Source organism: Melanerpes formicivorus, unplaced genomic scaffold (assembly GCF_026170545.1).
Source record: "Melanerpes formicivorus ecotype bairdi unplaced genomic scaffold, bMelFor1.0.p_v2 SCAF_35, whole genome shotgun sequence".
Lineage (NCBI taxonomy): Eukaryota > Metazoa > Chordata > Aves > Piciformes > Picidae > Melanerpes > Melanerpes formicivorus.
The window spans coordinates 1,838,163-1,854,532 of NW_027142387.1; the positions used below are offsets into that span (position 1 = coordinate 1,838,163).

The 16,370-nt window shown below is 44.8% G+C and overlaps 1 protein-coding gene across 4 annotated transcripts in view; it reads left to right on the forward strand.

Moving 5' to 3' along the window:
- Positions 1-16,121, forward strand: part of GLI3 (GLI family zinc finger 3) — a 214,985-nt gene extending 198,864 nt beyond the window's left edge. For all 4 annotated transcript variants that reach the window (XM_068156833.1, XM_068156834.1, XM_068156837.1 and 1 more), the window contains 5 exons: positions 3,963-4,112; positions 4,517-4,681; positions 8,789-9,079; positions 12,269-12,596; positions 13,750-16,121. In XM_068156833.1, coding sequence (XP_068012934.1) covers positions 3,963-4,112; positions 4,517-4,681; positions 8,789-9,079; positions 12,269-12,596; positions 13,750-16,034 — 3,219 coding nt within the window. In that variant the 3' untranslated portion in view covers positions 16,035-16,121. The remainder of the gene's footprint in view (positions 1-3,962; positions 4,113-4,516; positions 4,682-8,788; positions 9,080-12,268; positions 12,597-13,749) is intronic.
- The last annotated feature ends 249 nt before the right edge of the window (positions 16,122-16,370 follow it).

A 16,370-nucleotide genomic window follows, 5' to 3' on the forward strand; every position in this document is an offset into this window, starting at 1 on the left:
CTCCACCATCACCTCACTTCATCTGCTGCAGTATGGAGTAGCATGCACAGTGTGCATTGTTTATATGAGAACATGTGTGATTTTAGGTGTTCCCTTCTTTAATATATTTCTTACCATGTAAGCATTTATGCTTCCAGCATGCTGAAGGTAGTGGTCCCTGTTAGCTTTGGTTTTCAGGCTTCCCCAGAATACATGACAGGCCAACTTCAGCCTTGATTTCAATGAATTTGGTGGCTTTGTTTTTCTCTGGAATCGAAACCCATCTCAGAGCTGCCTTTTCAAAGCCAGAGCATTCTGAGACCAAAATCAGTATTTAGGTCAGCCCACTCTATTCATTTTAGGGTATTTTGGAGAGGAATTATAGTAACAACATTTGAAAAAAAAAATAGAAAATGAGCCAGGACAGACTGAGGTCTGGTAATGAGCATTGAAGTGGCATGAAAGTGACTGTAAATGACCTCTGTTTAGCAGCCTTTTGGAGCTGTGTGCAGTGGGAAATAGCTAGTAGAATACAGGCTTTTAAAGGGTTTTTTTTTTTTAGGGGTCAGAAATTCTTAATAATACAGAGCTGGTGCTTCAGAGCCTTGTGTTACCAAACCTGACACTAGGGAGTAATATCATTGCCTTTCACGTGCCCATTTACTGTAATAAGGATTACCACCCTAAGTAAAACTTGCAGGTTTGGGCCTACAAAATTAAAAGAAAAGCCTTTTCACAGCCTCAAACTGCATCAAAATTGAATTTCACCAGAAAAATTCCTTCTGATCTAGTCCCTGGAATGTGACATTTCATGGGTGTAATAAGGTTACAAACAGATTATAAATTGAAACCCTATAAATCCTTATTGTACTCTACCAAAGCTTCTGCTTTGCATAATACTCTTATTCCTGACTGTTCTTTGTTCTACAAGCTCAAAAGTATTCATTCCCTCTCATAATAGAGACCAGGGAGCCAAAACCACTGTGCAAAATCCAAAGGTAATTATCTGAGTCAAAGAACCTGAATGCCAGGGTTCACAAACTTCTGAACTTTTTTAATTGCCGTTGTTTGCACGTGGAGCCCTCCCTCTTCTTTTAAACATGTAGTAAATATTGCACATTGGCTCTGCCAAATTATAATGACAAAAACTCACAGTGTAGGTTTAGTTCCTAGTATATTTTTCTAGTTCTGCCTATATGTCCACAGCAGATGACTGACCAGTTTTCAAACCATAATTTGGGTGAGTGAGGGCAGTTAAGCCTAGCCCTCTGTGGTCAGAATTACAAATGTTGTTGATCTCCCTACCTGAGAGCACTGCTGGTTTCTACTGTTGGCCTCTTAATTATGCTGATTTAATGTCTATCAAGTGTCTTCTTCCACACCAGCCTTACAGTATTTGGGGACATTTATAGGTTTGCTGAAATACCACCCATCCACAAAAAGCAATTGAGCAGTTTACCTGAATGCTAAAGGAATTACCTAGATTAGCAGATGATGTCATAAGCTTGTTTCTTTTAAGCTTCACCTGAAGGTGAGGGTCCTCACAAAGGTTGAATGAGAATGAGATGGCTTTGCAATAGAGGTTTCAGAGGCTACTTGGGAGCATCAGAGCAATGAGGGAAAACAGCACAAAGAGGGGTTTGATTGTAGGAAGAACAAGAGTAGCAGGAAAGGAGTGACAGGATAAGAGAGCAAGGCAGACAAGTGTGGAGGGACACAGTTGTACAGTGACCTGAAGGTAATCACAAGTGGAGTGACAGATAGAAGTGATGATCGAGTCACCATCCTGGGCAAGCTTTGTCAGCCACTGCAGTGAGCCCAGACTGGGGAGGGAGTTAGGAAGGGAGTTTTATACCCATGAGAAAGGCCAGTTTTAGAGGATGCTCATGCTGATAAGGGCTAGAGGTCTGGAGGGCAAGAAGCAAGCTCATTTGCAGGGACAAAGAGAAAAGTGTCCTGTGGAGAATTTCTCTGAAAGAGCATCCCTGGTGCCTGAGTGTCTCCACAGCAGGAGGTAAAAGGAGGTGCTGTTTTGAACTGATTGAAGTTTTTGTATCAAATGGAAAGCCTGTGTCACACTCAGTTTTCATTTCCCTCCTGGCCTTGTAGGCGTAACCAAATAACTTATAGTCTGTAATGTTTACAGAAGGATTTGGTCAAGAATTACTTTAATGCATTGAGTTTTGTTCTGTTTCAGTAAATAGAGGGCATTGTACTCTTCCAGTGCCATTTTCCAGAGCAGGGCATCCGTACATTTTTGGTACAGGCATGTGTAGTAGGAATGGACTGGAGATCTGCACTTGAAGCATAAATTCCTGCAGATTACTTGTACATTGTCCAGCACATCTGCTCTGTTCAGGCACTCGGTGCCCCATCACAACTTTTAAGCAGTGGCAATAAAGTTTCAGAAAGAGAAAAAAGCAGTCATCTTTTATAGGCAGTGCACATCTGTTAGCTATGGTGATGCTGCATAATTGTGAACACAAGTGGTTTTATTTGGTTTTCTGATTGCTTTCAGGACATCAGAAAAGATGGAGATTACCTTTTTTGCATTGTAGTGTGAACTACTGAGTTTCTATGCGGCTGGTTTTCTTCTAGCTGCTTACAGAGTAGATTCAGATTTCAGGACTGCCTGTGATCATAGGAAAGCTGTAAGGAATTTGTCTAGTACCTTAGTGGCAATAGTCACATTTGCTGAGAAATGCGGCCATCTAGTGGCACAGCTCTGGAAGAAGGTCCAGCAACAGAGAGCTGTCTGAGGCAGGGTTTCTCCAATAGAGTCTGGGAGGATGAATCACGTAGCTGCTGCTGAAATTCCAGCCTTCATAAACCCTTGACAGTCCGGGTATAGAGTGCTTGTGTTGTTTTCTGAAGCTCTGCAAAGAAACTTAGGCAATTAAATCTTGAAAAAACAAACCAATCCAGAGGGTGGCCCTGATTCATCTGCTTGTTTCTGCTCAGAAACACAGCCATCAGGAATTAAATCCATATTGAAATATTTTTTTGTTGCACTGGATCTTAGTGGAGAGATCAGAGCAAGCTACATTTCCAGAAGAGTAAAAGGTGCACAGCCTTGTCCTGTATCCAGATATGTTCACACAGACTGCAGAATCATAGAATTATTAAGTTTGGAAAACACTTCTAAGATAATTTTGTCCAATCATCAGTGCCCCCTAAACCATGTCCTGAAGTGCCATGTCTACACGTTTTTCTAACACCTCAAGGAGTGGTGACTCCACCACCTCCCTGGGCAGCCTGTTCCAATGTCTGACCACTCCTGCAGTAAAGAAATTTTTCCTAATATCCAATCTAATCCTCCCCTGGTACAGCTTGAGGCCATTTCCTCTCATCCTAGATGACACAAGCCTAGGGCAGGTGCTGCTCCCAGAGACTCTCAGGTAGAACCATACTTGGCAATGGCAAAAGCTGCCATGGTGGATGCTTTGATGCTCAGAATTTGTTGTCACTTCCGTGTGTAGGGTTTTGTTTCCCCTGTCACAACCTGTGCACTAACTAATGCATTTATCAAAAGGAAACATGGGTAGCAGGTCATGAGTTAAAAAATGGGATGGAAACTTGGTTTAGCAGGTCTGTTAATTTTTCAGGTTGGAGGATGTGTTTTTAAAGGTTTTGTAAACCTTGTTTATATTGAGTGGCACTGAAGGAAGTTTTCCTTGGTCCAAGAAAGCATTAGTGTGGATCACATAAGTAGTGCCATGCATGAGATTATCCAGGATCCTTTTAACAGTCTGTATCCCTGAGACCTGATCCAAGGCCTGTCAATGTCAACAGAAACAAAGCCGTGGACTTCCAATGAGATCTGTAATTTGAGCCCCATGATTGCTTTGGAGCACAGATGATCCTTTATTAGCTCAGGGTCCTGGTTCACACCTGAACCTCTGGTGCTGTTCAGTGGAAAGTTAGAGTAGGGGTGAGGAGGATGTTTTGTTTCTACTAAGATGTAATCTCTTCTGCCCAAACAGCATATAAACAATGACCACATACACGGTGAGAAGAAAGAGTTTGTGTGCCGGTGGCTGGACTGCTCCCGGGAGCAGAAACCATTCAAAGCCCAGTACATGCTGGTGGTCCACATGAGGAGACATACAGGGGAAAAGCCACACAAATGCACTGTGAGTAAAAGGAGCTGAGCTCCAGGCTCAGATGAGGGAGCTGGGGCTGTTCAGGGAACGGTGATGCAGATGCTACATTCCCTGATCTCTCGTCCATTGGGCATTGGTTGGAGACTGCCATGTCTGCTTCACCTCGCCCGTATGACAGGAGCTTTAAGAGAGGGGGATTCACTGGGAGATTTGCCTCATTTCCTCAAATATGGAGTGTAAAGAAGGCCCGAAAGACATTATAAAGCAGAACTCCATTTGTCTAATTATTGCAAATCCAACAAATCAGAAGATAAATTGCACTGGGCAAGGTTATGAAATGTCTTGGAAAATTTCTGAAGGTATGTTGGTCAGCTTTTACTGTTTCCTGCCAGTCCAAACGTTAAAGTTAATCCAGGCTTGCTTCTTTCCTGCAGTTTGAAGGTTGTACAAAGGCCTACTCCAGATTAGAAAACTTGAAAACGCACTTGAGATCTCACACTGGAGAGAAACCATATGTGTGTGAACATGAAGGCTGCAACAAAGCTTTCTCCAACGCGTCTGACAGGGCCAAGCACCAAAACAGGACTCATTCCAATGAGGTAAGTAAGCACAGCTTAAAAAAAACAACCCTTAAAATTTAACATCAGACAGGCTTCCAGTGTGGTTGTAGAAATTTATTGCAGAAGACAGGCACAGAAACCATTAGCAACCTTGAAAGAATGTAAATTCTGGATGGCTCTTACCAACACATATGGACCTAGAGGGACTGCAGGTCATTTTATTCCGTGTGAGAGATGTGAAGGATGGCTCTGATGGCAACACATGCATTAACCAAGGATGGACCCTGGTTTCCCTGGAAAGCTGGGACCGTTTTTCTCTCTAGAGCTGAGGGGCTGGTCCAAGACCCAGAGTGCGTCCCCTTGCCTAGGTCGGTGGTGACACCTGGTGGTGCCTAGCTGGAGCTCCCCTTCCATTGAGTAGCCTCTTTTGGCTATTACAGACAGCTATGGAGAAGTCTCCAAAGTTTGGAAAACTTGGGTTGCCCTGTAACTTCTGAGTTAACACATTTTCCTTCTTCACTGGGTTATTTCACTCTCTCTTTCTATCCTGATGCAGTGGAGGGAAGTTGATTTTCCTCAAGCAAATCAGCTGTGGCAGTCAGATTTCCCAAACTTCCAGTGTGACACCCCTTTATTACTGTGTGTTTCCTGTTACTGCTGCCATCTCATTCAGGAATCACACCATCTTCATGCCTTGTCCTTCTTTTATTGCCCTGTTTCAGGTTACACAGGGAGTCACATCATCTCACTGTCACATCTTGGAGCCCAGTCTCTCCTCCTTGGCTTGTCCCTATAGTCCTTCACTTCTGGCCTAAACCTCAAAGAAGGGCAGGACTGTGTGGTGTGGAAACCACAGCAGCTATATCCATTTCCATGAATCTTGTATGCTTCTCTAGCTTTCACATCTGTCTCAATGATTGACTAGGGCTGGAAGAATCTCCTGAAAGCATTCATCTTGGTCAAGTCATCAGGTCCCTGCAGCATCTCAGGAGTCATGTGTTACACGTCTCTAATGTATATCTCACCTCACCCCTGCAGTGTGTGCTCTCAGCAGCCCACCTAACAACTGCACTGAAGCCCACCAGCAGTTTTGTGAATTTTCACCAAGTCTCACCAGTCACTGACTGAGCTTTGTTTTCATTCATAGTTTCATAGTTTCATTCAGGGTTGGAAGGGACCACAAGGATCATCTAGTTCCAACCCCCCTGCCATGGGCAGGGACACCCCACACTAGATCAGGCTGGACAGAGCCTCATCCAGCCTGCTCTTAAACACCCCCAGGGACGGGGCCTCGACCACCTCCCTGGACAACCCATTCCAGGGTTTCACCACTCTCATGGTGAAGAACCTCCTCCTCACATCCAGCCTGAATCTCCCCACCTCCAGCTTCATTCCATTCCCCCTAGTCCTATCACTACCTGAGATCCTGAGAAGTCCTTCCCCAGCCTTCCTGTAGGCCCCCTTCAGATACTGGAAGGCGACAATTAGGTCTCCTCAGAGCCTTCTCTTCTGCAGACTGAACAGCCCCAACTCCTTCAGTCTGTCTGAACCAGTCTGTTTGTTGCCCAGTTGGTGAGTAAGGTCCTCTTAGACTTAAAGACATGACCCACTCTACCTGTGTTTTAAGATCATGATTTCCTGTCTAGCAGCAAGTCACCAACAAAAATCTGCTGCTGTGCATCATTTCTGGTAGGTGCAGCAGCAAGGACAAATGAAGTTTCTTTCCCATTTCATTATTTCACAAAGAAACAGACCCATGTCCTTAGGTAGCCTGTACTGATGGAGTGCCATGAATACTGCTGTGGAAAGTGCAGACCCAACTCAGCACTAGCTCGCAGTGTTTGTAAGCAGGTGACCTATGGACAGAGTTAAAAGCAGATGACATACCTCAGGGCAGATATGCCTTACATGTGGAACAGAGCTAACTGACTTTTCATTTCCATAGCATCTTGAGAAAACCTGCCTCAGCAGAAACTTTAAATTGCTCATGACTGACACTCTTCTGCCTATTCAAATAGGCTGACATGAGTGGGAGCAGGCTCAGGCCCTAGATAGCTACGAAGAAGCTGCATTTGTCAAAAACTCCACAGTGCCCTGTGTAAGCAGACAGACCCCCTTTGAGGAACTCTGTATGAGGGTCTCTTTTTTTTCTTGAGGGCTAGTATAAGACTTCAAAATAGTAGTTTCTTGAAAACAACTCAGTAATAAAAGTGAGTGAATGATACTATGTTTTATGAGGCAAGTAAGTGTTTATGAAGAGCTCAACTCTTCTTTCTAGCCCTCTCAGAATGAAAGAACAAAGTGTTCTTAAACTATAAGACAGGGAATTTACTTCATTCTATGTTGTTTAATGATCTAGAGAATTTCACAAAAAAGAAAGTGGGCTTTTACAAAAGTGATTAGCTATGCTAGTAGCACCAGTGCATATATTGCTGCAACATGGATTTAGGAAGGGCAGGTCCTGCCTCACCAACCTGATCTCCTTCTATGATCAGGTGACCCACCTGGTGGATGTGGGGAAGGCTGTGGATGTAGTCTACCTGGACTTCAGCCCCCACAGCAAACTCCAAGCTGTCAGACCGTGGCTTGGACAGCAGCACTCTGCACTGGGTTAGGAACTGGCTGGAGGGACAAGCCCAGAGAGTGGTAGTGAATGGTGCCACATCCAGCTGGCAGCCAGTCACTATTGGTGGCCCCAGGGATCAGTGTTGGGCCCAATCCTATTCAATATCTTTACTGATGATCAGGACAAGGGAATTGAGTCCACCATTAGTAAGTTTGCGGACGACACCAAGTTGGGAGCAGGTGTTGATCTGTTAGAGGGTAGGAGGGCTCTGCAGAGGGTCCTTGACGGGCTGGACAGATGGGCAGAGTCCAGCAGGATGGCATTTAACAAGTCCAAGTGCTGAGTCCTGTACTTTGGCCACAACAACCCCATGCAGAGCTGCAGGCTGGGGTCAGATTGGCTGGAGAGCAGCTAGGCAGAAAGGGACCTGGGGGTACTGGCTGATAGTAGGCTGAACATGAGCCAGCAGCGTGCCCAGGTGGCCAAGAAGGCCAGTGGCATCCTGACCTGCATCAGAAATAGTGTGGCCAGCAGGAGCAGGGAATTCATTCTGCCCCGTTACTCAGCACTGGTTAGGCCACACCTTGAGTTCTGTGTCCACTTCTGGGCCCCTCAATTTAAGAAGGATATTGAGACACTTGAACATGTCCAGAGAAGGGCTACAAGGCTGGTGAGGGGTTTGGAGCACAAGCCTTATGAGGAGAGGCTGAGGTAACTGGGATTGCTTAGCCTGGAGAAGAGGAAGCTCATGGGAGACCTTATTGCTCTCTACAGTTACCTGAAAGGAGGTTGTAGCCAGGTGGGGATTGATCTCTTCTCCCAGGCAACCAGCACCAGAACAAGAGGACACAGTCTCAAGCTGTGCCAGGAGAAGTTTAGGCTTGAGGTGAGGAGAAAGTTCTTCACAGAAAGAGTGATTGCCCATTGGAATGTGCTGCCCAGGGAGGTGGTGGAGTCACCATCCCTGGAGGTGTTTAAAAGAGGATTGGACATGGCACTGGAAGCCATGGTTTAGTTAGTCACGAGGTGTTCGGTGACAGGTTGGACTCTGAGGTCTTTTCCAACCTTATTGATTCTATGATTCTATGGAAATGCTATGGTACTGCATCCTGTGCTTTGACATTATACTAGTGATTATACCAGGAAAAAAATGTGCTTCCTCAGATAATCCTGCCTGAATGAATGTCTCAACGTGTTTTGAAGAGGTTGTTTGCCTCTGCAAGTAAAGGAGTGGGTACTGGACATACACTAGGAACAGGGCATCAGACCTCCAAGGGCATCTGGACAGGACAGAAAGTTAGGCCAATCTTCATAAATTAGCTCTGTTGATTCTTCTGCCATGACAAGCCAAAGCTGTGCTGGTTTGTATCATGAGATGCTCTGCCCTCTGTAAGCTTTGCACCTTCAAAACCAAGGGGAATTAATAGGTTTGACTAGGAACAGTCACTGTAGAGACCATATATTAGATGACAAATTCACTGTGAAAGCATACAGCTGTAACCTGAGCTGTGCTTAGAGGAGCAGTTCAGGAGTCCCATGTGGAATTACATGTACTTGAAATGTTTCTCCTGTCTCTGCAGAAACCCTATGTTTGCAAGATACCGGGCTGCACGAAGCGCTACACAGACCCCAGCTCTCTCCGGAAACACGTGAAGACCGTGCACGGCCCGGAGGCACATGTCACCAAGAAGCAGCGGGGAGATATCCACCCCAGGCCTCCGCCACCGAGGGACCCAGGCAGCCACTCTCAGACCCGGTCACCAGGCCATCAGACTCAGGGTGCTATTGGTGAGCAGAAGGACCTCAGTAACACTACCTCAAAGCGTGAAGAATGCCTCCAAGTGAAAGCAGTCAAAGCAGAGAAACCAATGGTATGCAATACACCGTGCCACTCCTTTTGGCCTTTTCCTTCTTGCATCCACATAATAATCCCATCACGAAATGCTCAAACCTGTAAAGTCCAGCTCACAAGATGAAGTTTTGTGAGGTTTTCTTTTCCATTTACGTTGTAGAATGTTTTGAAAGCCTAAGAAATAGCAAATAAAAAGATTCCATCTAGTCTGTGCAGTATGCAGCAAGTGCAGTGTTGGCAGCTCTCACAATTTTTTTCTCTTAAGCTCCATCTTTTGGGGTCATCATTGTATAAAAAAATGTACAGTTTTAAGTTTCAAAAGGGCATTTTCTTCCACTCTCCTTTACAGAAGTTAGAAAAAGTTAATCCTGCAAGAAACCCAAATCCAAAAGACTAAAAGCTGTGATATGGATGATGATTGGTTTTGGAGAACCTGGGGAAACGATCAGGTTTTAAGGGCTCGAGGTTGTCAGTCACAGTCCAAACTGAAGCAGGCTAAGTCAACTTTCCTAAGCAGCAGGAGATCTTTTGCTAACACTTGATCTCTGTTGTGATGTCATCTCTTACATTAATCTGATACTTACATGAGCAGGTTAACCTAATACCAATTAAACTAAACTGAGCTGAATTAAGAGTCTCTGCAGATCTTTTCACTGTTTTACCTTGATGTATTGCATTAAACCAATGGAACCTTGAATGCTGAAAGGACCTCATTCCATTTTGGATGTGCTATTTTCAATAAAGAAGCTTTTCTTTCATGTGCCATCTGTCCTCTCCATAAGGGTTAAAACTAGCCAAGGCAGTCACTCCATCCTCTCCCACATCTGGGTCTATGATTCTTCTGGACCCAACCCTTGGGGACTACAAATATGAATCCTCCAAATTCTACTCATACTGCTAATCATGCAGCAATTCAAAATGATTACTCATTGAAATATGAGTTACTGTTATGTTGTGCCTAAGGCTTATTCCCAAGATGTGGAGTATTAATCCATCCTGAGTTCAGAACCTTCCAAGAGCCCAGAGTTAACTCCTGCTGAAGTCTCAAACAGATTCTCTGTTGTCTTTGGTGACAATCACTGTAGTTTTCAATGTCACAAGTCCCATTTCCCCCTTCCTAGCTAGGTAAATCTGTGCCATTATTGAGGCACCTTGAACAGTGATGTTTTTAATGTGAATAAAGATAACAGGAGAGGGGTGTTAATGCCAATTGCTTACATAGTGTTCAGTATTTCTCACTGAAAAATATCTTCTAGAAACAATTATGTATTTCCTGCTTTTCATTGCTTGTATGAATTAAGATATATTTTCTGGTTTTCAACTAATCCAATGTCTTTTCTGTCTAATGCTCTTAAATGTCTTGTTCTAACTTCCTAAGGACAGTGGGTAATAAGGTGAGGGCATTTTAACTTTCCTGCTGTTTTTCTTATTGCAACATTATTTGTGTCTTTATTTTAGCCTTCTGCCTGTTGTCCAGTCATTCCTTTATTTAGTAATGTGCAATCCATCAAATTCATTCCCAAATGTAATGCGCTGTGAACATTTTGCAACACTTGACACGTGAAAAATCTGGCTTAGATGGGTGAAATGTCTTCTGAAGTGTCTTTGTGCCTTCCCCTCTAGATGAGACATCCATATTTTTCTGTATTGCCATCTAGAAATGTATGTTCCCTGTTGCACATCTAGAAATGTTTGCATTGCAGGTCTTACTTCTGTAACCTATCTCACTGTGGCTCTTGACATGTGGCTACAAGAGCAGTCTGCTGACTTTCTTCCTTATGGCATGGAGCTGTTGTCCAGAAGCACAAACTCTCTTCTATATATTAAATGTTATTTCTGTTCTGGTCACCAAATCTGCCATGACCAAGGATTTGGAAATGAATTCGCACAGTGTGGCCTCATAAATGCAAAGTATCATCATTCAAGTTAGAAATAACAAAATAATTGCTGCATTTCAATGGAGAGCTCAGGGACGTATGAAGCTACAGTAGTGCCACAGACCTGTGTCTTCATTCACAGATGTTGGAAGGGAGAGCTGTCACTGCCACCTCAGAAAGTTAAATGGAACTGTTCTTGGGAGTAAAATGATAATGCATGCATGGCCTACTGCTCTGTGATCACACTGATAGAGCCTACAGTGAGATACTCCATCCAAGACTTTTGTCTGTTTTGTATGTCAGTCTGAGTCTTTGTCAGAGAGTTGTTCCCATTCTTTTACAAGAACTTTATGAGTGTGAAAAACAAACCAAGCCCATGTTTCCCCACAGCAAGAGTTCTGCTTGAGCAGCAGAGAATGCTGCCAATTAAAAAGAAGCAGCAGCTGCAGAGGGTTTATGTTCCTGTAGGTTAGCAGCCTGTGCTGTGTGTTTAAATTATTACATTTGAAGTTTGAACTTCCAAGGAAACAAAGGCTTTGATTTAATGGATCGTGGCCTTCTTGATTCAGAGCAAAAGTGGTTTAAGTTAAGGTATGAGAGGAGATACAAGGTAGACTCTAGTGCTGCTGCAGTCACAGGATGCTCATAATCTGATGTGGACGTGGCACTTTGGTACATGGTGTAATGGCCATGGTGATGTTAGGTCAGTAGTTGGACTCAGTGATCTCAGAGGGCTTTTCCAACCAAAACAATTCTATGGTTCTGTGATACAGTGCTTCTTGCACTGGTGCTTTGTCCCTCTTTTATTACAAGCCAACATTTCAGGACAACCGCTGCTCGTAACAATGAGCCCTGAGATTGGAAAATACATCCTTTAGCCACAAGTCTAATTAAAAAAAAAGCAGATTCCAGTGTTAGTGGAATCTTGTTTGTTTGTGTGCTTGCTGCAAGCCTTGCAGTGTAAATTAGAGCTCTTAAGATGGCTGAACTCTGATTTGCTTTATTGAGCTGCAGCTCCAGTTGGGAACAGCGCATACCCAAAGAGAATCGGTCCCAGAGGTGCTCACAAATGACATTCTTCTGATAGAAGCTGTCTCTTGTAGATTCAGTTTATGCTAACAGCAAGACAGCTTTGCAATGGCATTTCCTGAAGTTAAAATCATTATCTAGATATCCTCTGAATGAATGACCATTGTCATCATTTAATGCTAAACTGTTCTTTAAGTTTCCTTTTCTCTGGCTCCATCTAGACCTGCATTTGCTGCAAGATCTTTTGTTAACATTGTTTGTTTAATTCTCACGTTCTTTTGTTTCTTACTTCACTCCAACAGACATCTCAGCCAAGCCCTGGTGGTCAGTCTACATGCAGCAGCGAACAGTCCCCCATCAGCAGCTATTCCAACAATGGGATCGAGCTTACTCTGACCGGTGGTGGTAGTGTAGGAGACCTCAGTGTCATCGATGAAACCCCAATCATGGACTCTACCATTTCCACAGCTACCACAGCACTTGGCTTACAGGCCAGGAGGAATATGACAGGAACCAAATGGATGGAGCAAGTGAAATTAGAAAGGTTGAAACAAGTTAATGGAATGCTTCCAAGACTGAACCCCGTTCCACCTTCCAAAGCCCCGACCTTGCCACCTCTCATAGGAAATGGTGAGACACACATAACAGGAGTGGTAACACTTTTTGTCCTTAAAGTCTTTGCACCCTAGCTCAATCTTGCAACCCTTGCAAAAGAGTAGCACAGCTTATGACTCTCAGCAGCTGTGAGAAGGATAAATTGATCATTTTCTGTTTATTCCTTCATTAGAAGCCCCACAGCCCACCCTGAGAGAAGTTTTGCAGAACAGAGACCAGCAAGGGAGCCACACACCACATTTTAAATATTCCCTACAGTTAAAAGTTTGGACCCAAGATAATCATAACCCTGTCTTGCTTTGAGGCAAGGCAGATGAGGCCAGCTGACTGTATGGAAGTCTTTCAAATGAGGCCTTAGCAAGGCACCTTTTGCATGGATGTGCTGGGCTGCCCTTTAAATAAGCTCTTCCCACACAAGTAAGTAATCCTTTATGTACAGATTCTGCTGCTACAGCAGGTAGATAATCCACGAGTGGGAGCAAGGTGAGGTTGAACTCTGAAAATCCATAGTGATTTTCATATAAGGAACTGCTCACTGCCAAAAATATATGTCCCTGCTGCCTCTCCATTGCCTGCAATGTGTCTGTAGGTTTCTGAGCTCCACCCAGCAGTGACAGCTCAGGTTTTCTGAAGCCCATCCAATTGAAAAAAAAACAAACAACTATGTAAAAATGAAGAAATGTATTCTGTTTACTTAAAACCAAAACAAGGAAACCAGCAAAGATGTTTTGCAGTTGTTAGGAGTTATTTCAAGACATCTTAGAAATGACCTTGAATAGCCTCCAGTTTGTACATTTTGCCATTCCATGCAAATGCCTGTTCAATTATATTTTGCCTATAAAAATCTCCCTTACAGATGTGTCCTGGCACATCAGTCAGCACAGCCACACTGCAGGCTGGAGCACTACACCAGCTGATGACAGTTTGTGGCTATGGCCTATAAATTTTGTGCTTGGATTCTCACTGCAATGGTACCCTTGAGTCTCTGAATTAGCTTTTAACCAAAGGACACGATTTTTGTCCCAACTTCTCTTAAGAAAGAGCACTGCTATGATTTGCTGTGGTGATTCAGGCTGTTCCTCTGTACTCCCTTTACTTCTTTACTGGGTGTTTTCTGTACCAGTTTCTGAGTACTGCTTGTTGCTTTAACTGTGCGTTTTGCCTGCAGGTACGCAGTCAAACAGCAGCTGCAGCATAGGAGGATCCATGACTATCCTACCGAACAGGAATGAACTTTCAAGTACGGACATCACTGTGTTGAACATGCTGAACAGGAGGGACAGCAATACTAGCACAATCAGTTCAGCCTACTTGAGCAGCCGCAGGTCCTCTGGAATCTCGCCGTGCTTCTCCAGCCGGAGGTCCAGCGACGCCTCCCAGGCAGAGGGAAGACCACAAAATGTGAGTGTTGCAGACTCCTACGACCCCATCTCGACAGATGCCTCCCGGCGCTCCAGTGAAGCGAGCCAGTGTGATGACCTGCCAAGTCTTCTCAGCCTCACCCCAGCCCAGCAATACAGGCTGAAAGCTAAATATGCAGCAGCTACTGGTGGACCCCCACCAACTCCACTGCCTAACATGGAGAGGATGAGCCTCAAAACAAGGATGGCACTCTTGGGTGACTGCAGGGAGTCCGGAGTATCTCCACTGCCTCCAGTGAATCCCCCTCGAAGATGTAGTGATGGTGGGGCAAATGGTTACAGCAGGAGGCATTTTCTGTCTCATGATGCTCTAGGAAATGGGACAAGGAGAGCCAGCGATCCAGTAAGAATGGCCTCGGACAACCTCTCTGTCCCTAGAGTCCAGCGTTTCAACAGTCTTAATAGCTTTAACCCTCCTGCTTTGCATCCATCCACGGAAAAACGCAACCTTGTTCTTCAGAACTATACCCGTTCAGAGGGTGACGTCTTCCGTGGCTTCAGCTCCCCCTGTCCTCCAAGCATCAGCGAGAACGTCGCCCTGGAGGCTGCTATGATGGAAGCTGGGGGCAGTCTGAATGATGAGGATCTCCTGCCAGATGACGTGGTTCAGTATCTGAATTCCCAGAACCAGGGCATGTACGACCACTTGTTGAACAATGTTCTAGACAGCAACAAAATGCATCACAGCTCGGTGTTAGGCAACAACAACCCCAGCAACTTTGATCAAGCCTCTCCACCGAGCAGTCAGCAGGCAGGATCTGAGGCAAACAAGAGTGACTTGCCCATTCAGTGGAACGAAGTAAGCTCAGGAAGTTCTGACTTGTCTCCTTCAAAACTGAAATGCAGTCAGCGCTCGGCAGTACAGCAGACTCGGGCCTTTGGACTGTACAGCAATATGATGGTTCAGCAGCAGAACTTGGAGAGAAACACCATGGCCCAGCAGAACGGCTACCAGAACCTGGTGGAGAACAATGGTTCCTACAGTTTGCAGCCAAACATGGTTCTTGGCAGCACTAATTCCTTCAGCGTGCAGCCCAACAAGCCATACAGTGACAGTGGCGGCAGGCAAGCATTGATGTCTGGGGCAATGGACAATTCCTGTGCCTTGGCGGTTCAAGGGCAGAAGCTGAGAAGCAGCAATGTGCCAATGAGTGGGAACCAGCAAAATTTTGGCCATCCCATGGCATCCAGCGATCAACCCACCAATATGGCAAATGGGTTGCAGAGCAGGAATATGATGGAACAGGAATGTTTGCAAAACCAACCAGTTGGAAATGGCATTCATTACCAGGGAGTCAATCAGTCCGGTCAAATGATGCTAGGGCAGGTTAGTCCTACCTCACAAAGCAGCCTGTATCAGGGGCCGCAGAGTTGTCCACCGGTGTCTCACACCCTTGGTAGCCAGCCTCCGGGTTTGTTGGTGGCCAAAAGTTACCAGCCGTGCTCTAATTACAGCAGCAGCAGACGGCAAAACATGCCGAGAAACAACTTGGCGCAACAGCAAGGACACGTAAGCGATGGCGACCAGACATACAGGGTAAACACCATTAAGATGGAGATGCAAGGTCAATCACAGCAGTTCTGCTCTAACACGCAGAATTACTCTGGTCAGTTGTATGACCAAAGCACAGGCTTTAGCCACCAAGCTATCAAAACAGGTTCTTTCTTTGGTTCGGAAGCCAACTGCCTGCTGCAGGGGACTGCGACTGCAAACTCATCCGAGCTTCTTTCCCCAGGGGCTAACCAAGTGTCAAGCACAGTTGACAGCATTGACAGCAACAGCCTAGAGGGTGTGCAGATTGATTTCGATGCTATCATAGATGATGGGGACCATGTCAGTTTAATTTCAGGAGCCCTGAGCCCAAGTATCATTCAGAATCTCTCCCGCAATTCCTCACGCCTCACCACTCCCCGAGCGTCTCTTACATTCCCAGCTATGCCCGTAAGCACAACCAACATGGCTATTGGGGACATGAGCTCTTTGTTGACCTCACTTGCAGAAGAAAGCAAGTTTCTTGCTGTTATGCAATAGACATTAAAAAAAAAAGAAACACAACCCCCCTCCCCCTCCAACAACCAACCAACAAAATACCCTTAGGAGATAACAGATGAAAAAAAAAAGACTCATATTTTTTAGTTGTGTATGTATTTTAGCAATCTCATCTCACCTAAATGGGATGTGTTTCAAGTATATTCCTTTTATGGAATAAGGACTCTGAAAACCCTAAAGTGTTCTAGGGAGAAACTGTCTTCCATTTCAGTTTTGAATCAGTATTGCTACACCCATTCCCCCTTCTCTCTTTTCTCTCTCCCCCTTTATGAATGTCTGTATGCTTCCTTTTTCCTTTTTCATTTTGTTTGGGTTTGT